Source organism: Eulemur rufifrons, chromosome 8 (genome assembly GCF_041146395.1).
Source record: "Eulemur rufifrons isolate Redbay chromosome 8, OSU_ERuf_1, whole genome shotgun sequence".
Lineage (NCBI taxonomy): Eukaryota > Metazoa > Chordata > Mammalia > Primates > Lemuridae > Eulemur > Eulemur rufifrons.
Window position 1 is genome coordinate 25,793,156 of NC_090990.1, and position 20,801 is coordinate 25,813,956.

General features: G+C 54.8%; 1 protein-coding gene across 1 annotated transcript in view; it reads right to left on the bottom strand.

Moving 5' to 3' along the window:
* Positions 1-20,801, bottom strand: part of GRIK3 (glutamate ionotropic receptor kainate type subunit 3) — a 216,970-nt gene that overhangs the window by 50,904 nt on the left and 145,265 nt on the right. The window contains exons 4-7 of the mRNA XM_069477688.1: positions 17,735-17,916; positions 13,797-13,850; positions 4,350-4,523; positions 3,596-3,739 (exon numbers count right to left, since the gene is read on the bottom strand). Coding sequence (XP_069333789.1) covers positions 3,596-3,739; positions 4,350-4,523; positions 13,797-13,850; positions 17,735-17,916 — 554 coding nt within the window. The remainder of the gene's footprint in view (positions 1-3,595; positions 3,740-4,349; positions 4,524-13,796; positions 13,851-17,734; positions 17,917-20,801) is intronic.

Here is a 20,801-nt window from a genome sequence, read left to right on the forward strand (position 1 = left end):
CCCAGCACCATGCACACACTCACGATCCAACCCACGAGTTCATGGGCCCACAGATCCCTGGGGATCTTCAACCAAAACCCTGGCAATCTCCAAGCATTTGAGCTACTCCAAGGTACTGTACAGTGTTCTGGGTAAATGGGCAGGGCAGATGGGCAAATGGGTATACTAACTTAGGCGGGGGCAGCACCCTGAGGGGCCCAGGAGGCCCTAAGACAAAGGAGGTTAGACACTGGGCTTTGCACAAGCGATCTAACCGCTCTGAGCTTCAGGAAGGGAGACATTACCTACTTCACAGGTATAGAAATGGTGTGCAAAGTACTCAGCACAATGCCCGCATATGCAATCACGACTGAGTGGTAGAGATTATTATTTCTCCTTCGCTGCTTCCATCTGTGGAGCTCCCTTAGATCAGGGCTGGCCCGTGGCCGGGGAGGGCTGGGAAGCTGGTCAGAGAGGGCTAGTATCCTTCCCTGCATGAGCTCACTGAGCTCTCTCTGTGACCCTGCTAGTGGGTGTCACCGTCACCCCCATTTTACAGATGTAGACACTGAGGCTCAAAGAGGGATGGAACTACGCAGGTCCCAGGTATTGGGGAGGCCGGGCAGACTCACTTGCTGCAGCAGCAGAGCTGAAAGACCTGGGACGTGGCACCCAAGGAGCACTGGGGAGAGCTTCCATGGAGCCCAGGGCTTGGGGATCAAGAGCTTGGGGACAGAGATTAAAAGATGCATCAGAGAAGGTGAAAAGCAGCGTTTATGACTTCACAGGGAGGCTCAGCTTCCCTCCGGCTGGCTCCCCAGCCCCTCCGCTCCCCCTCCTGGGCCCCCAGGCCCTCAGGCTATCTCCTGGCCCCCAGGGGAAATCACAGCAGGTGCCTTCAAGCCTGCCTCTGGGGGAAGCCTTCCGCCTGTCAGACACACAGGAATTAAATGCCAGCAGGTGCCCGGCCTGTCTGTGGGCGGGTGGGCAGGGCAGGGAGCGCTGGCGGCTCCTCCCCGTGACATTTCCCGGGCCTCCTGCCCCCTCTAGACACCGCTCAGGACTTGCTAAATGAAAGATGCTTCGCACGCTCTGAACTCCGGCCTGGTATTTTCCAGCTCCTCTCGGAAATGCCAGGTCTTTAAAATGATTTACTGTCACGCAGTCAGATGGGGAGATGGGCCATTCGGAAACGGTCGGAGGGAAGGCTGTGCGGGCTCAGGCAGGCTACCTGGGCCAGCCGTGGGACCACGGACAGGCCACGGGCTGCTCTGGGCCTCCACGGCCCTACCGTGGAGACGGGATGAATGTTTCTGAAAGGACCCGTAACGGAGTATGAAGGGTGAGGGTCATTCTTTGGGCCCGGGGCCAGGTATGCCGCCGAGGGCTGGAGGGAGAATGGGGCTCCCTCTCTGCGGTGGGCAGTGCGCATCTGCTCCCCCCAGGGATTCACAGCTGAGCCTCAAAAATGCCAAGGGGCAAGGGGTGAAGGGTGAAGGGGGTGGGTGTTCCTGAAGCAATGTGGCCTGGAGCCCCACTAGCTGGAACCCCACCACCAAACGGGAAGCCTAGTGACAACAGTAGTGATGATGTCACTGTCACTGAGATGACAGTGATGGCAGCCGACCCGCTCAGCCCTTGCTATGTGCCAGGTGCTGTCCTAGGAGCGTCACATGTACCATAACTCACGGATCCTCACAACAACCCTGTGACACACGTGTTATCTCCATTGCACAGAGGAGGACACTGAGTCGCAGGAAACTTCAGGAGCTTTTCCAGGGTCACACGGTAAGCGGTTACACTGCCAACCACTTTTGTCTGGCCCCTAAGGCTCCCAAATCCCCCCGCTGAGTCAGGAGGGATAGGACAGCGTGGTGGCCTGGATCACTGAGACACTCATGGTGGCCTCTGGCTGCTCAGCTGGGGCCCTGCTGAGGAAGGAGGTGCTGGGGGTCTGCTGAGGAAGGAGGTCGGGGCTCAGGGTCCCCGAGAGCAGGCCCACGATTGCCCAGCCAGGGGCCTGCCCGGGGCATCGGACACTGGGACGTCCTCTGCAGGAGTGACGGGCTGGATGAGAAGGGACTGCCATGGTCCTCTGCGAAAACAGCCGGTGCTGGAGTCCCTTTCGGGGCGAGGGAACTAGAGCTGAGGACGTAACTGGTCCCTCACAATGACCGTGAGGTGGTGTCTGCCAGGCATGGAGACTGACTCAGGGACGTCCTGTGACTTGTCTAAAGCCACACGGCCGGGAAGAGGCAGGTATGAGATCCAAGAGCACATGTGTCAAGGTCTAAAGCCCGTGTCTCATCCATGTTCCTTTTAATGTTGTTCTAATACTTGGGAGGAGCTGTCCGTGGCCTTATCCCGAAGCAGCAATGATGAACCGGGACCTCGGGGAAGCTGCCCTGCCCGGTAGGTGAGGTGGGGAGTCCCTCTGCTGTTCGCGCTCAGAGCTGCCTTCCTGCGCATCCGGGCTTACGTCCATCCTCCATCCGAGCCAGGATGCGATGAATCCCGCCCCTGCCCCAGGCTGTGAGCTCTGTGCTTGCAGGGGCTGATCTGGTTTAGCCCTTTTGGGCCCCTGGTGCATAGCTCCATGCCTGGAACCCCGCAGCCCCCGACAAAGGGCTGTTGAATAAAGGAATGCACGGCCAAGGCAGCCCGTGTCATTTCCCGTCCATTGTGGTTAAAGAGACCGACTATCCAGAGCCCCCCTAACTGCCCTTGGTGTTGCCCTGGACACGGTCACTCCCTCTGGCCCAGGATAACCCTGCCTGGGTCTCGTCCTCCCAAGCCTTCTTTGTCTATCTTTGATTCTGGCCGGGCCCTGGGCTAGGTGCTGTGCACACGGTTTTGCACTGTCTTCCCGACAACCTTTTGAGGCAGGCACTCTTACTGTCCCAAACTGAAGGTCAAAGAGCTAATGGTCTCACCAAAGTCACACAGCTAGTTGTGATGGAGCCAGGATGCCAGTCCAGGCCTTGGCTTCCCTCATCCATAAAATGGGCACAGTAAACCCTGCCACCCAGAGCTCACAAGGACAATGGCAGATGCAGAATCCTTTGAAATTAAAAATTGACACTGTGTTTCCATGGTCATCTCAGTGGCAGGACAGGTTCCCCGTTCTCTGGTTTCTCTAGAATCAGCTCCCCTGGTGGGGCTTCTCCACAGTGCCACGGTGCCAGGAGAGCCGGGTCCCCATGGGCCCGAGGTGTGAAGGTGCGTCTGTGGGGTGGGCTCCTCGGCCAGGCACTGCACTAGGCCCTGTCCACGTGGTGCCTCAGTTTATCTGCACAGCATTCCCACGAGGCGGGCACGCTCCACACCCCCACTTCACAGATGAGGGGACAGCCCCAGCAAGGCTCTCCAGCTTGCCAAGGTCACACAGCGGGGAAGGAAAGACCCTCATCCGTGCTTTAAAGCTCGCGCCTCTCAATACCCCGTAAGAGTGGTCCTATCATGTTCACCCGAGGAAACTGAGGCTCAGAGATGTGAGGCAACCTACCCACGTTCATATGGATTAGAAACCAGCTCCGTCTGACTCCCGAACCCGGGCCCTCGACAGTAGCCACAGCTCCAGGGAGGCAGCCCCGGTGGGGGCCGCGGGGTCACTCACCTCCTTTATGAAGTTCATGAAGCGGCCGCCGAAGCGCCAGGCCTTATGCCGATGGCACTGCAGGGAGTTCACGGTCATCTGGGGCGCCCGCTGGTAGCACACGGACACGATGTGGACGGCGTCGTACAGTAAGGCCGCGTCGGTCTGGAGGGGAGGGCCCACGGCCTGTCTGAGAGCGGATCCGGAGCCCCCCCAGTCCCCAGCCTGCCTGCCCCTTCCCCCTCCCCTCCCCAGCCACAGAGACATGGTGTCCTGGTGAGGGACATGGTGTTGGGGGCGCTAGAGGTGACGCTGTCCATGCCTCTGTTGAGAGGCCGGGCGTGGCTGACTGCTGCCTGCAGACGCCCCCGTGCCCCCTCTGCAGCTCAGACCTCCTCCTGCCAGCCCCTGCCACCCCACCCAGCTACCCCATGCTGCTGTGACCTATGCCCTGACCACGACTCTTCTCCCTGCCCCCTCAGCCCTCACTCCTGCGTGTCACAGCCTCAGGCCCACCGTGCCCAGGATCCCTGGGCCTCACCCCTGCTCTCGGTGACCATGTGCTTACAGGCCTGGGTCCCCACCAGATGGGGCCCTTGGGGTGGGACTGTGTCTGCTTCATCTTTGTGTCCCCAGCCCCAGTCTGGGTCTGGCCAACACATGGCAGGTCTCAAGAAGAGAAGGGGTGGGAGGGAAGACCGAACTGGGAGGCAGGAGAGCAGGAAAGGAGGAAGGCAGGTGGGCGCCCTTGGAACCCGCCCCCCGGCCGCCGTACCATCATCACTCCGTCCAGCAGGCCCGACTCTGCCCGGGGAGCCGCCTGCAGCCGCTCCATGGACCACTTCTCCACGATGGCCGAGACATGGGGGTTGTCCACGTTGAGGATCCGGAAGCCGGTCAGGTTCACCCCCGAGTAGCGGTAGGGCTCCAGGTCTAACGCATAGAGATCCTTGACAGAGAGAGGTTTGTGGAGGTCGAGGCGTGGCCCTGCCGTGCGCCCAGTCCACCCCCGCCCCTCCGAATCCAGCCCCTAGGAGCACGGCCCTGGAGTCTGACTCAGAACTGGGGTCTGCTGGGTGACAGACCCCACGTGCTAACTGGGGGGGCCTCAGCCAGTTTCTTCATCTACAAAATGGGGATCGCTCCCCTTTCTAGGACCCAGTGGAATAGTTCGCACAAGATGCCCAGCCCCACACGTCCAAGCAGCCTCCTAACGCCCGTTTCCTCCCATGGGGGAGACCCGCTGCCCACTCTGGGGAGACAGAGACACTGGGTCTGGGTATCGCCAAGTTACCCAGCAGGGGGCTGAAGGGAGTATTTATCCCCTAGAAGAGGGTGTTTAAAAACAGTCTTTTCCACCTGGGACTCAGAGTGCTGCCCTCTTCCCTCCCCTCGTCCCCCACCTCCCCGCCAGGGCCTCCCGGCCCCCGCCTCCTAGGAGCAGCTGACAGCGGTCAGCCTGCCTGTCCCGGGCCAGGTCACAGGCAGCCAAAGGGCCAGGAGGACAGGGTATTAATGCTCAGGTGGCCTGCTTCCGTCCTCCCTGCAGCTCCAGCTCTGGGGGCAAGGTGGGCTGGTGAGGGCAGGGGGCAGAGAGAGAAGCCAGGTGTCCCTAAGCTGGGAGGGGTGGCAGTGGGGCAGGTGGCAGGTGGGAGTACAAGGAGCCAGGCAGGCTCTGTCCTGTTGGAACCTCCCCGGAACCTGGAGTCAGTCAGGCAAAGGAGAGTGGCGTGTCCTTTCACTAAACGAGGAGACACAGTTTCCCAGGCCCGCCCAGCGTCTCCGGGACAACACACTGGGTTTGACCTCATTGTCAGCTGCTGGTGAAAGGCCCAGACTCTGGTCTAACTTGTAGATTTTTCTCCAGTAGAAAAGGCAATCCTCAAGGTTGCGGTGCTATTGCCTTACAGGACATTAATCTGTTTTCTGTCTAACCTGGCAGTCTCATCCTATGCCCACCCCCTGCCTGAAACACCTATAAATACCCAATTCCTCAAATGCTGTTTGAGCCGGCTTCACCATCCCCCTGTTCCCTCATTAGTGGGTTGAATACATCTCCGACACACGTTCTTCTGTATTTGCATGAGACTCACGTTTCTGACTTTTTGAAATATATACATTGACAATCTTAATTGGCCCCATCCCACTAGCAGGGAAACTGAGTTTTAAGGTCATTGAGCTCTTCCCTGCCCGTTGTCTATACCCTCCCACACTCCCCCCACTAAGCAGCCTTCCCCCTGGCCCCTCCCTGTCGCTCCATCCCGTGCTGGGACAGAGTGGCTGGGACACAACGTGGGCTGCGCTTGTCTCCCCGTGACTGCCGCCACCACGAGGCACATGCAGCCCATCACAGTCCCAGCTTCCGCCGATCAGTGACGGCTGCCGGAAAGGTGACGAGTGATAAAACCTGGAGCCCTTTCACACTGTTCTGGCTTCCTCTGGTCGATGTTCCTGATGGATGCCAAACTCCTCTTGTTACTCCTGCACCCGCAAGATGGCCCCCTCTGGAATGCACCGTGTTGGTTTCCTCTTTGACAGTTTGGGACGTAGGGAAGAGGTCTGGAGCAGGCTAAAGCCCAGGCGAGAAAGTCTAGTTCCAAGCTGGCCCAAGCAAATGTGGCCCTAACTCTCGGTGAGGATCGGGGATGGGGAAGGGACTGGGGGAGAGCAGGACACGAGGGCTTCAGCAGATGGGGGGGTCCCCACTGGGATGGCCAGAAGGTGTCTATGTGGCCCCAGTCTCAGTGGGGAGCAGAGGTTGGACACAGTGCTCAGCCCTGCACATGGAATATATATGGTTTAATCTCCACAGTCCCAAGACGCAGGTATTTAATATACTTGAGTCTCTTTTTACAGATGAGGAAGGAGGGTCAGAGGGATGAGGTGACTTGCATAAGGTCACACAGCTCATAAAAGGCAGAGGTGAATTTGTTCCCTGGTCTGTGTCAATGCTGTGCTGGCCCACGAAGGCCACGAGAGCTGAATATCAGCATTTCTTCCCAAGTCTGCGTTCAGCGACGTCACACTGGTGGCTGACATTGGCCATGGTGGGAGTACCTGCACCATGGAAATTTGCAAGCCTTACAAATCACGGTTTTTGTGTTTGTTTTTGTTTGTTTGTTTTTTCGCTTTCAGAGGGCTGGCTGTTAAACATTTACTAATGCACCGTTGTTTGTCTTACTCAAAATCCCCGTGCTCTGTGTCCCCAGTGGTTGTCTCATGCAAGACATGCATCTGAATTGTCTTTGGAGATTTTTTTTTTTTTTTTGTAAAGTAAGGACCATATCTAGATATTCTGATCCAGAGTGTGGGCGGGGCCTGGGAAATCTGTTTTTCGAAGCCACTATTCTAAGCTGCTGCTCGGGAGTCGGGGACACACAGGGAGGGGTCTGGGTTTCGACCAGGATGCCTGTAGAGTCGGAGAAGGGCAGCAAGGCGGGGAGGACACATGTCCCGAAGGCCCCTCCCGGGGCAGACACTGAGGTGACGGGTATGTGGCCAGAACATCTGGGTTCAAGTCTCATCCACTCTGCAAAATGGGGGTGACAACACTAGCTGTCTCGGGAAAGAAATGAGTTCATAGATATACTTGGAACATGCCAGGTACATACAAAACATGTAAGTGTTTGACAAATATTCCCGCTCTGCCTTTTCTGACAGTAGGCTGTGTGGATGACCGGGAACACCCCCGGGGACATTACCGGGTTACTGGAGCAAACATGGGTTGGGCCTTCTGGTCTTACCCCTCTTGGCAATATAAAAACAATCACAGGGCACCAACATTTACGGAGCACCTGTCAACCTCAGCACAGCAGGCCCTGTGCCAAGGGCCTTATATGTTAATATGTTACTTTGTTTAATTCACACGGCCAGCCCACAAGGAGGGTGCTGTTATCACCCCAGTTTAGAGGAAGGAACAGAGCCATGAGAAAGCAGGCCTTCTGGCCCAGTAGTGGGGGAGTGGTGGGGTCAACTGCAGGCTGAGCAGCTCTAGAGTCCTCCCTCCCGGTACCCTCCTCCCAGCTGCAGGCTCCGACCACACAGCCTCCAGTTCACGCTCATGGGACTCGTGGTCACTGTGCACGCAGGGACTGCAGGGATCTTTCTGAAGTGTAAATTCAACTCTGCCACTCCCATGCTTAAAGCATTATCAATGACTCCTTATATTCTTCTCGGAATAAAGTGCAAAGTCCTTAGTACAGTTCTGGAAAGCTCTCCAACCTCCGGCCTCACTTTCCTTCCCACCCCTCCCCTTTTGTGCCCTGGGAACGCCAAAATACTTTAGTCCCCACTTCCCATACCCGGTGGCCTGGCCCCCTCATGCTGCTTCTCAACCCTATGTCTAGTGCTTTTGTGCACATTCTGTGCCCTGCCTGGAATGCCTGTCTTCCTGCCCCTTCTTGGGTGGACTATTCTCTAGAGTCACCTCTTCCAGGAAGCCTCCCCTGACTGCTCCGCTACCCATGCAAAACAAGGTGAGTCAGGGGTCCTTGTGCTCTTATCCTTGGAACCCCTGGGCTTTCACCCCACTGGTAACAACTGTCTGGATCTGGGTCTGTCTCCCCTATGAGCTCCAGAGCCAAATACTGTCACCCAAAGTGGAAAGAAGGGCCAGCCAGCTGGGGAGCTGCCTGGGGCACTTAAACATCACTGGGAAGGGCCCGGAATGCGGAGACTGGAGTTTCACAGCCTCTTCTCAGGCAGAGCTCTCTGTGGGCCTGGAAGTTGGGAGTGGTTTGGTGAATTGCCTGGGGTGCAGGATGGTACCTTCCCCAAACTGCCTCTGAAGGAGGAGCGTCTGCGGAGCTGGGGGGATTTTGTTTTGCAGAATGGTGGATGCACGTTTGAGGCCGGGGCTGCACTGCTGGGGCCACGGAAGAGAAGCGGAGCTCTGCCCCCAGGGGGCGCCCTCCTCACCCTTCCTTGCATGGGCTCAGCCTCTCCAATCCAACGATGACCTAACACCCAAGGCTCAAGAGACGCCAAAGCATTAGCCTGCCCAGGGCCCCTATGACTCAGTTTACCCTCCTCTGGGAGCAGAGGCCGACCTCAGCGTGAAGGGGGGCATCCCTGGCTGTGGTGGGGGCTCCAGTGCTGGTGAAACCAGCCCGTCCCGTCTCCAGACGCGGCACTTGGCCTGTTGAGACGCACACAGAGGCTGCAGCCAGTCAGAGCCTGGGAGGGGGCGTGATGGGGTGGCAGACTGGGGGCCACCTTCCTCCCTGGCACCCTCCAGCCTGGGCTTAGCTGCAAAGTGTTGCAGGGCCTGTGACACAGTGTCCCCATCCCTGTCACGTGAGGGCAGTGACAATGGGCAGCTGGTCAAGAGGCCCTTTTTGTCCAGCTCCAGTTTTTTTTTTTTGCCCAAATTGCCCTGGGCCAAGACCCCAAGTGCTGTACACAGTGAACTGTGTGCAACCTTGCTGCTTGGCAAAAAGTTGCGTTCTTGATGCCAAATGTTGACACACTGAATTCAGTATCAACGAGGGACCTTTTAGAAACATTCAGCATAACATAATAGACTAATTCATTAGCACCCCATGGGTCTGAATGGGTAGAAGCTGAAGCTCGGAAAACATCGCCTTAAGGAATGACAGATGAAAATATCTTCCCCATGATATAACTGTTATTGCCGGGAAGTGGCATTAATTGTGATTGCTTATCTATTAATTTATTATAATTCTTTTTTCACCTCCAGGCTTTTACCTAACACATGACATGTAGCAGGGGCTCAGCTGGGGCTGATTAACGCAGGGTTATCTGGGAATGGCTCGAAGCTGGCTAGAACAGATAATGGCAGCTGGGGTAATTAAAATGTCTTCTGCACGGAGGAAGGAAACTTAGAGAATGTTTTAGAAAGAGTTGGTGACGTGGGATTCCTAAAGGGAAGGAAGTAAATGCCAAATGCCACTGTCCTCCCAAACACAGCTGCAGCTGACCAATGGGCACCGTGAGAGAGAACCACGAGGCAGAGTTCTGGGCCAGCAGGCCTGGAAGGAGGGCCCTGAAGCTGGGGGCAGGATATAGCAGGGAGAGGCCCCCCAGGGGGACAAAGCTGATGCCCTGATGTGGGGCACTGCTGGGAATACCCTGGGAGACAGCCCCCCAGTTTCTCCATAAGCCAATGAGGAGCAAGACTCTGCCCTGCTGGCCTCAGAGGGGTGAAGAGGAATAACAGAAGGCTTTGGAACCAGTGAAATGTCAGTGCCCTGGGATTTGCAGAGGCTCTGTTCCCTACAAGAGCCTCGGTTACCATGCCTGGGCCATCTCGGCCAGGCATCGTGTGGAACTGAGCCGGCCAGAGGAGCCCAGGGAACGCTTTGTGTGGACTTTGAGCATGGCAGGTTTCAGCGGATGGTTTTGGAACTGGACAGCGCCCTGCTGGGGGGAACCCTTGTCCTGCCCCTTTCTTGCTGAATAACCTCTCTGAGCCTCAGTTTCCATTTTTTCTATAAAACTAGGAGAGGCACATCTCCTTTGAACATTATTCTGAATTTTGGTTGGGATGGAGTATGCCGAGCACACACGGAACACAAGCAGGAGTTATTTAATCAGTTTATTTAACTTGCACAGTAATAAGTGCCAGGCATTGTTCTAAGCCCTTTTCCGTTGTCAATGCATGCCATACTCATCTTAATCATCCTATGAGGTAGTGCATTATTGTCACCATTTTATAGTGACCATTTTATAGACGGTGAAATGAGGCACAGAGAGGTTAAGTAACTTGCCCAAGGAAGTCAAAGAGCCTTGATTCTAACACAGGCAGACTCGCATCAGAGCCCGTGGTCTAAACTGACTGCTGCTATGATGATGTATTGACAATTTCACTGATTATTTTCCACTTTGTATTGCCTTCATCCATCCATCCATCCATCCAGGCATTAGTGAGCACCTACAGTGGACCAGGTGCTATTTGGGCATTGCAGACAGAGAGGTGAACCAGGCACAGTCCTTGATCCTTAAATACCCAAAGGCAGCCCACCAGCTTGTGAGCTTTGAGTTAGATCCACCTCTGTACACTCGCCCACCGCAGCGCCTGGCTCAGTGCCTGGGACCTTAGAAAGCATTTGTGTATGGCTGCTGGACAAATGAACAAATAAATGGATTAAGGAAATGAAAGGTAAGAGAAAGGTAAGTCTGGGGCTAGGGTGGGGCCCTGGGGGCACTAGGATCCTTTTCCTAAGATCTCCGACCTTGACCCCGGTGGGCAATGGCATCAATGTGGAGGGTTCTGGGGTCACTGGGGTGGTGCCTTCTCCAGAGTCTGGCCCTGGAAGGTCAGCCAGGCCTCAGGGCTGAGGGTCCAAAGCTTCACGCTCTGCTGTTCCACCAGTTCCCTGAGGGGATGCCCCTTCTGGTCTTGGAATGTGGGCTTGAGCCTGTTGGAAATGCTTTTAATTATTTACATCAGGGACAAGGAACAAGGCCCAGAGGGAGTTTATCACAGGCCCTGTGTGGACAGAATGGGCAAGGAGGGTGTACTCAGGATGGGTGAATGAGACATACAGGTTTTACTCCTGCCCTGACCACAGGATGCTTCTAAAGGAACCTCCCAATGTCCCAGCCCTTCTGCTCGATGGCTCCGTCTTGTATTCTCTGATCCCACGGGCAGACCTCAGATGACTGGCCAAGGAGTGGTCCCCTGTCCCAAGGACGTTTCTATCATCTGGCTGGTGACCCAGCCCCCACCCTGGGAGAATTTAGAAATGTTGGGGCCATTTATTTATTTGTCACCAAAACTGGAAATGAGTGAGTGGGGCTCGGGGATGCTAAACATTCTATGGTGGGCAGGACATTCTGGAATGACGAATTGCCCAGGCCTGAATGCTTGTTTCTCCCTGTGGAGAAACACTGACCGGTGCTTGGCCAGTCAGCAGGTGACCTGGGAAAGTGGGTGGTGCTCAGAGAGAGTGGTGGTGAGGGAGGCAGGGGAGGGATGGATGGTCACTGGGGTGTGATGTGCCTGGGCAGCTGTGATGCGCTGAAGCCTCCGGGGACAGAGAGAACAGGCAGGAGCAGAAGCCCAGAGCAGGGAAGGGTGCCGGGGAAGAGGCAGGGAGCAGACATGGGGGTGAAAACCACAATCCCTGCGAGGTCCAAAGTTGCTCTGGATCCAGAACCACCTTCTGTGTCTGCCCTTGTGGCCTGATGGTTCATTCTAGAACTCCCTGATGACGTGAGGTTACCTGAGCGAGTTCTGCTCCTTACAGTCAGGAGAGGCCAAGTGAGGGAGCTGGAGCCCAGAAGCATCACAGCACACTTAGCCCACTTCACAGAAAGGAAACCGGCCGGGGGCTCAGGAGGCTGCCCACGTGCACGGCTAAGAGGCGGTGGAGCTGATGCTCCCATTCTTCCCCGTCTGCCTCCGAGGCCCCTTCCCCGCACTGTGCTGCAGTGTGCGGGGGCACAGTCTGCAGGGACCCGCAGCAGGCCTGGCAGGTCGGCCTGCCTCTGCAGTGCTCCCTTGTCCGTCCCTCGTGCCTTCTCACCATGGACTCCAGGGCTTTGTCACACCAACCCAGGGCGCCGAGGCCCTAGGGAGGTGACTCAGTAGAATGAAAGTCCAAGAAGGATGTGCTGGGCTACTGAAGCAGGGCTGGCTGGAGCCCCCCAGGGCCCAGAAGTTGGTCTCAGCACCCTAGGATCCCAGGGCGGGATGGGAGAGGGCCATGGGCCTCTGGAGTGTGCCCCGCCCCACCTGCCCAGGCCTGCTCCTCTGCCTTGCTCCCAGATCTGGACAGAGGTAGAGCATCAGGGATCTGGCGGCCTCATCCTAAGCCTCCAATGACTTTCCAGGACTCAGCATGGCAGGGAGAAGTAGAAATCCAGAAGGGGGTTGTGGGGAGAAGGTGCCTGGTCTCAGTCACTATCTTCTAGGATCCCTTTCTCCCAACATGGCTCCTGGCAGGTGCCCAGGACCAGAAGAACATGCAGGGTGGCCCCTGAGTTCTGCCATGGACACAGGGTGCGGAGGGTTGGGGGTGTGGGGAAGTACGTGCTGATTTGTAGCACTTGCCAGCTTCTGTGGTATAAGTGCTCCCACCATGGCAATTTCAAGGTACAACAGGATGTGGTTTGGGAGATGTACACAATCAGCTCTCACACCCGAGCACGCCAGCTCCAGCACACCACCGAGGGGCTAACCTGCCTCTAGGCCTCGACTTATGCTGTTCATTCTATGCAGAATACCCTTCCCTCTCTCTCCCTTGGTGAACTTCTACTGACCCTTCCAGGCCCTGTTCCAGTATCTGCTTTTCTGTGAAGATGGCCTCAAACGTTCCACCTTCCACCAGGCCCTCAGCACGTAGCGCCTCCTAGGCACTGGGTTGGGCACCCTAAGTGGGTGCTGGATAAACGGATGAATGAACACAGTTAGAGACCCGCAGCTCTGCAGCGGCCAGGCCAACACACACTGCAGGAGGCTCGTGTCAGAGGGAGGACGGTCAGCGAGGCTGTCACTGGCTCCAGACCCGGGATGGGTGGAAGAGCCCCAGCAAGGTCTGAGGGCGTCTGGCTCCCAGGCGGGGCGGCTCAGTGCCGGTGCCCCTTGGCACACGGAGCTCTTTATTCTGCTGATCTCAGGCCACAACTAATTATCCTAATGGGTTTAAATGGCCCTAAATGTTCTTGGAGTTTGGACAGGCCCCATCTGGAGCCTGTAGGTGGGCGGGCCCAGCTGACAGTGAGTGGGCAGACGTCAGCATGGTTGTTGCAAGAATCCAAAGTGGCAATTTCTGTGAGGCCTGAGACATGTGTGGGGAAGCGTGGGCTAGGAACCAAGGGTCATGGCAGTAAAAATAGCTAATACTTCCATAGGTCTGCCTGGGCCAGGCACTGCTGTCCACATTTTACCTTATTAACTTATTGAGTACTCACAACAGTCATGGGAGGCAGAAGCCCGTTTTGCAGAGGAAGAAACTGGGGCAGGGAGGTTAAAGGACTTGCCCAAGGTCCCACAGCCACTGAACAGAAGAGCTTTGTTCATAATCGGCTCCAGAGTCCCTGCCCTTAATGATAACGTCAGGCTGCTTCTCAAAAGTGGGTGGGGCACACAGACATCTTTGTGCCCTTACCTAGGGCCACAGCCTTAGGAAGCAAGTCCACCCGGGATCTCCTCTAGCTGCAGCAAGTGCCCCCAGCGGGCTGGCCCAAGCTGGGCCACAATGACCTTGACTCACAGAGCCCCACCCCCTCCCCGTGCCAGTTCCCAGGGGTACGTTACCAGAGTGGTGAAGATGAAGTGGTAGTACTCGGTCATCATGCCCATGGCCATGGCCTGCAGGAAAGCAGAGCATTAGCCACCTGCAGGGACACCCAAGCAGCCCCCTCCTCCTCCCCGCCCCAGGGGTGAGGACAGGGTGGGGGTGGGGGGACAGGATAGGACTGGCAGTGGGTTGGAGAAGGCTGGCCGCATGGAGCGAGGTGTTTTCTGAGGCCACCTCCAAACAGTGACAAGTACTGGCTAGTGACGGCAGTCCATTTTGCATTGGAGTGTGCAGCAAAATCACCTGAGACAGATTAAAATGCAGATTTTTGGGTCACATTCTCCATAGATTCTGAATTCTGCAGGGCCGGGTGGGGTCCAGTTGTCTCTTTTTAGCAAGCGTCCCTGAGCCTGCCACACTTGGAGAAATGCTGACGGAATCAGCACGAGACTGAGACTGCCTTCGCCAGTGCTCCGGGCTCGCTCCGCTGAGCTCTCTGCGCTGGCTCCAGAGAGTACACCCTCCCCCCACAGCGTACACCCTTCCCTGACAGCACCAGGTCCCAGAGGCAGGGGATCTGCCCTCGGTCTGAGCCTCCCCCAGAAGGGCTGAGATATCCCTCCTTCCCCAGTCCTGGCTGACCACAAAGTGGGTCACATGGCTACTGTAGAATTATTATTACTATACTTCCATCAGGAAGTCTATACTGTATTGGGCTGTTAGGTATGAAATGTCTGATGTCTTTAAGTACTAAGTGTGACAGTTGATATCTGTGACATTTCACTTTGACACTTCTTGTTTTATTTTTATTGTGAAGGTACATCCTCAGTCTTTCAAACACACATCTTGGCTTGTGATTATTTTTCAAAGATTTTTTTTTTTAGAGCAATTTTTGCGAAACCATGGATAAGTCAAAAATTCGTGTTATTTTCGAATATGAGTTCCGTTGTGGAACGAATGCAGCGCAGACAGCTCGAAATATCAACACAGTGTTTGGGAAGGATGTGGCTAATGAATGCACAGTATGTTGATGGTTTGAGAAGTTCCATTTTGGTGCTTTTAATCTTAAAAATGAGCCACGTGGGTGATCTGAGACCAAGGTGGATAATGATGAGCTGAAAGCTGTAGTGGAAGTGAATCCATCTCAATTTACATGTGGATTAGCAGCAAGATTTGACGTTATATTCCAAAAATATTGGACCCTTTGAAAAAAATTGGCACGGTAAAGAAGCTGGATAGATGGGTACCTCATGAATTAAATAAGCATCAGAAGAGAAATCATCTCGAAGCTTGCCTTTCTTTGCTGTCACGACATAAAGGCGAACCATTTCTATACCGTATTATTATGTGTGATGAAAAATGGATTCTTTTTGACAATCGCAAGCATTCAGCACAATGGTTGGATAAAGATGAAGTGCTGAAACACAGCCCAAAACCAAATATTCATCAAAAAAAGCACATGTACTCACGATTAAACTGGAACTAATCGATCAACACTCGTGTGCACATATGGAAGTAAAACTCAGTGGAAACCAAGCAGGTGGGAGGGGGAGGAGGGGATGGGTAAATCCACACCTAACGGGTACAATGCATGTGATCTTGGTGATGGGCACACTTGTAATTTTGACTCCAATGGCACAAAAGCAATTCATGTAACCAAAATGTTTGTACCCCTGTAATACTCTGAAATAATCATTAAAAAAGAAAAGCTAATGGTGTCTGTTTGGGGGTCCAGCGCTGGTATTGTCCACTACAGTTTCATGAAACCTGGTCAATTGATTACAGCGATGTCTATCGCAATCAGTTGGATGAAATGATGAGGATGCTTGCAATTAAGCAGCTGAGATTGGTCACTAGAGACAGGCCAATCTTCTTGCAAGAAAACGTTCGACCACATGTTGCACAAACAACGCTGCTCAAACTACAGAAGCTAGACTTGGAAACTCTCTGCCATCCACTGTATTCACCAGACCTTGCACCAACTGACTACCACTTCTTCCAGGCTTTGGACTGCTTCTCGCAAGGATAAATACTCAATTCTCAGCAAGCTGTGAGGGAAACGCCTTTCAAGATTTCATCACCACTCGCTCTTGAGGCTTCTTCGCTGCTGGCATAAACAAGCTATTAAATACCATTAAGATGGCAAAACTGTGTGGATAGCTTAGGTGCATACTTTGATTAATTGTATTGCTTCTTGTTTGAGATGCAATGAACTAAGCTTTTGTTTCGACATCGGACATTTCGTATTTAATGACCTAATATATAGTTTATGTATTTTGATGGAAGCCTATAATCTATAATAATAATGGCTATAATTCATTTTCTACAGAGTGCCTCGAATGCTGGGTCCACAGAGTGCTCTGGGGGGAAATGTCACTGGGTCAAGTACACTTTGCAAATGCCATGCATTCCTTCCCACCTTGGGGACTCACGGGCCACATCAGCACCTTAAAGGCTCAGAGAAGTCCTGCAGTAGGAGACGGGCTTAACTTTAACTCCTGGTTTAGCCAAACCGTTTCTAATTCTAGAAGTTTTCAAATCAGACAGACCTAGGGGTAGATTCCGACTCTCTGGCTGGATGCCCTTGAGTCTGTTACTTTCCCCTTGAACCTCAGTTTCCCTACCTGTAAAGTGGGCATGATCATCCTCCCTATTTCCCGGATGGCGGAAGGAGGAGTGACATGTACCTGGCACAGAGTAATTGCTCAGTGACCTCAGGTCATGACTGTCCCTACTACTCTGTGCCACGTGCTGGGCAGGGAAGAGAAACACTGGGTACGGTTGGCCACGAGGATGAGGGCTGAGGGATTTCTGGGGTGTGTGTGTTTCCTTGCCTGTGGCTTTAAAGGTGCCACTGAAAGTGTCGACTGCGCGCTGGGCACTGGGAAAAACTCTTCGCTTCCCTCCTCTCACTGATGCCCCCAGCGCTGCATGGGGTGGGGATTACTGACCCCATCTGCAAGGCGGGAAGGGAGTCTGGGGCCACTTGGTCCAGAGCCACACGCCATGAACGGGTAGAAGCAGAACTTAAACTCTCAAACGAGCCTTTCAGCCACCATGCGAAGGAGCGTCCTTTGTGGGGGCAGGGGGGGGGAGGGGGGCTGCCACTTGGCCTGGGCATCCCTATGGGGCCCAGCTGGAGGACACGACTTGAGCCCCTCGAGGCCTTGAAAATGCCCCTGGCCCCAGCTCAGCGCGTCTCCCCCTGCACCCTCTAGGTCCCCTACTTGCCACCTGGGCCTGGCCGGGTCATGCGTCAAATCCCTGCAGAATGCCTCTTCCAGTCACCAGCATGCTTTCTGGGATGACATAATTGCCTTTTACACAAAGCGCCGGCTCAAATCAGTGTTTTTGGTGTCAGCTGCGGCACCCTCAGAGGGGGTTGCAGGCGATTTCGCTGTTTATTTTCCTAGGTGGCTGGCAGAGCTTGGCTCTCGTCCCCAGCATGCCACGCTGAGCGGGGAACGGAGGCCCATCCCGGACTGAGAGCCGTTCTCCTCCCCCACGTCACTGCAGAGCTGAGCAGATGGCACGAGGAGACTCGATAAACCTCCCAGTAATAGGAGAGTAACACCAAGTGCCGCGGGCTACGGGGGCTGAGTCACTGGGAGAGGCAGTGAGGCATTCTGCGGGCCGCGCCTGAGAATCTGAGGCCCCTCTGCGTCCCCCAGGTTCTGCTCCCGTGTGGCTTCAGGCACCAGCATGGAGGTGGGGTGGAAACTGGCATTTACTCAGGCCTGGCTGGGGCAGATCATCCACCCTCACACCAACTCGGAGCCCGTTTTGCTGCTATGACCACCCAAGGTCACACAGCCGGCAAGTGGCAGAGCCAGGAGCCAAGCTTAGATCTGGTGGCATCACACCTGTACCTGGGAAAGAGGAGGTGGGAGAGGTGGCGGGCAGACCCCAGCCACCTGCCCCTGCCCCGTCCCACCGCCGGCCAGCGCTCACGCACCTGCTTGAGGATCTGGGCCGCCATGGTGTGGCTGCAGTCGAAGATGATGCGGAATTCCCGGCCTCGCTTCATCTCCTTGAGCAGCGGGCGTGAGTCGTCGGAGTCGATGGGGAGCTGGCGGATCTTCAGGCGGATGTTGTATCTCGATGGGGCCATGATGAGCTCCTGCAGCCGGATGAGCCCTGAGGGCCATGGGGCACAAAGACACACGTGTACACACGTGGACACACAGGCATCCACTCAGACTTGTGTGCGCACACGTGCCTTGGCTACAGGTCTGCAGACACACACAGACTCAGGTATGTGGCCCACAGAGACGTGTACGTGTGCACGGACAAGATCTGAGAGCAGATGTGTGTGCCCATACAAACACATGGTTCACGCGCATGCATGTTGATACGGATGGGACAGACACTTGGGTTTATAAACACATGTGTGTACATGTAGATTAAGGCCTGTGTATACACAGATACATGAACACACGCATGCATACTGAAAAGTAGGCATGGACAGCAAATTCCCACCGTCCACACCACCTGCTCTGCTCTGACACAGAATGGGTGTGGAAACTTGCAGAGCCTGAACCAAAGGCCACCCTTCTTCCGCCCATCACCGACATTGTGTGACATGGGACATAATTTCCCTAAACTTCTCCAGCAAACTGCTTCCAGGATGTGGGCACAAGAGGCAGCTCCAGCCCCATTGTCCTAACCGGTACCAACCCCTGGACTAGGTAGGCAAAGTCATATTTGTGTCTCTTCCCTGAGCCAACGGCAGGCTCCCTGGTAAGCCCTATCCATTCTTCCAGGTTTAATGCAACCATCTCCTCCAGGAAGCCTTCCTCTATTGCTCTGTTCAGCAAAGATGCCTCTCCCCAGATGACCCCCACCCCAGCTTGGTGGCCTCCTCCCTCAGCACTAGCCTCCCCTGGCCTCACCTCCCTCCCCTTGTCCTGCTATGAGCACCTTGATATCCGGGGCTGGGTCCCCATCACCCTTAGCACAGGGCCTGCCCTTTAGGGGGAACTCAACAAAAGTTTCCGTAATTGGACTGACTTGCTGTTTTTTTCTCCCCACACTGAAAAATCTATCCTCCACCATGGTTAGCATTTTGTAAAACCACTTAATCTGGGGACTTCCAGGGAAAACTGAATGTCACTGCCTAGAGACAAATGGCTTGCTTAGGTCTAATTAAGTCCATTTCCGTTCCCATTTCAAGGTCCATTCTTGCCAACTTCTCTCTGCATAGCCTGGGAGCAAGCCTGCTCGTTGCTCTCTATACACCCACCCCCACTGGAAGGAGGGGCTGAGCCAGCACGGGGCGAGGTCCCAAGCAGGCCGTGCCCCGCCCCCGCCCCCACTCAGGGCTCAGTGTTCACACAGCATGTTCCGGCACCCCCACTACCAGCACTCCGATTTTCCTTCGGGGAACAACTCCTGCCCCGCTCTCATTCTGTGACTCAGGAGGGATCTATGCCCAGCACTCCTGGCAAGGCACGTGGGCCCAGCCTGGCCGGTCAGTACAGCCTCTAGAAGCAGGTATTGAATTAGAGATGGAGACATGACACAGAGGGTTCTATCAGAGCGACTCCTAGAAATCTTGCCAGAGCAACTGGCACAAGAAGGGGGTAAGAAACATCCCCTTTTCCACTCAGCTTCAAACAGGGAGGATGTAAGTCTGAGTGTCACCAACATAGAACTGAGAAGGATTCCAACAGCGCAGGAGTCAGAGAGGATGAAGTCCTGACGGTATGCATTGGAGCCTCTGGAGCAGACAGTACCTGAAGCTAAAGCTACCCCTGAACTTTCCAGTAAAGGCAGCCAATAAATCCCCACCCCCGATGGACACGCTTGAAGCTCTGACTCGGGTGGGGCAAAGGCAATATATGTAATCTAAACATTTGTACCCCTGTAATATGCTGAAATAAAAAAAATCCCTACTCCCTTTATTTATTTATTGCTTAAGCTAGTTTGCATTGCATTAAAGTTTACTTTCAACTGTTACAGTATCTCCTGATCTGAAAAGAGCCCCGCCACTCAGCTGACTTCAGAAGCCTTCCAACAGAGAGCCAGTTTCCAAAACAATCTCTGGTCCACATGCCTGGGTCTATTCGGCTCTCATTCCTATTCCTATGGGCTGGATGTCGGGAAAGCAATCTGATTGGTGTCCATCAGTCCACTCTGCCGAGGAGGGCAGAGACACATCGCCGTAACCTGAGCATCCTAGAGAGCTCCCAGACAAGCTTGGCCGTGGCATCAGGGCCGTAGGCATCAGGGGCCCTTAGCCCACCGAACAGTCCCAAACCCAGGTACAGGGATTGGGAAGGGCTCTGGACCAAACAGGGACCCAGTGCCTCCTGGCACCAGACTGGGTGGGGACGAGGAAGAGGATATCAGCTGACCTTAGCAAAGGAGGGAAAGGCCACACAGCTACCCCCAAACACACACCCAGGCCTGTCCCCTCCCAATGTATCTCAGACAGTCTTGGTTTGGCTGAATGATGCTGCCTTTCCACACCTGTTACCCCGAGAGGTCCAGAGTGCACAGTTTGCTCCCACCTGCTTGGTTTTCAGACTCATGCACAGCATTAGCAGGCGTGTGAGCTTTGGGGACCCAGGACATGAGGACTGGGACAGGCTGGAGGCTGGAGCAGAGGCCACTGGGACCTTCTTATCAGCCAAGCACATCGCCCCGTGTAATGCACGGTGACCCACATTCTCCAGCAGCAAATGTCAGACCTCCTTCCCATCAGCTTGCTCCCAAAGGAGACCAGAGGCTCCTCTCGGCCCACCCCAACCGAGGACTAGGCTCTGTTTGCCTGGGATGAGCTTTCCTTACTGGCTGCTTCCCTAATCAATCTCTCTTAAAATATCTGCAGTGAATCATGGTTGTTGGAATCATGCTTTTCACTCACAAAGCACTTCTGCATTCATTACCCTATTTAACTATCTCCTAATCCTAGAAGGCATATAGAACAAGGATTTTCGCTCCAGCATTACAGATAAAGAAACCGAGGACCACAGAGGTGAAGTGACCCTCCCAGAGTTTTGCAGCATCCCAACAATGGG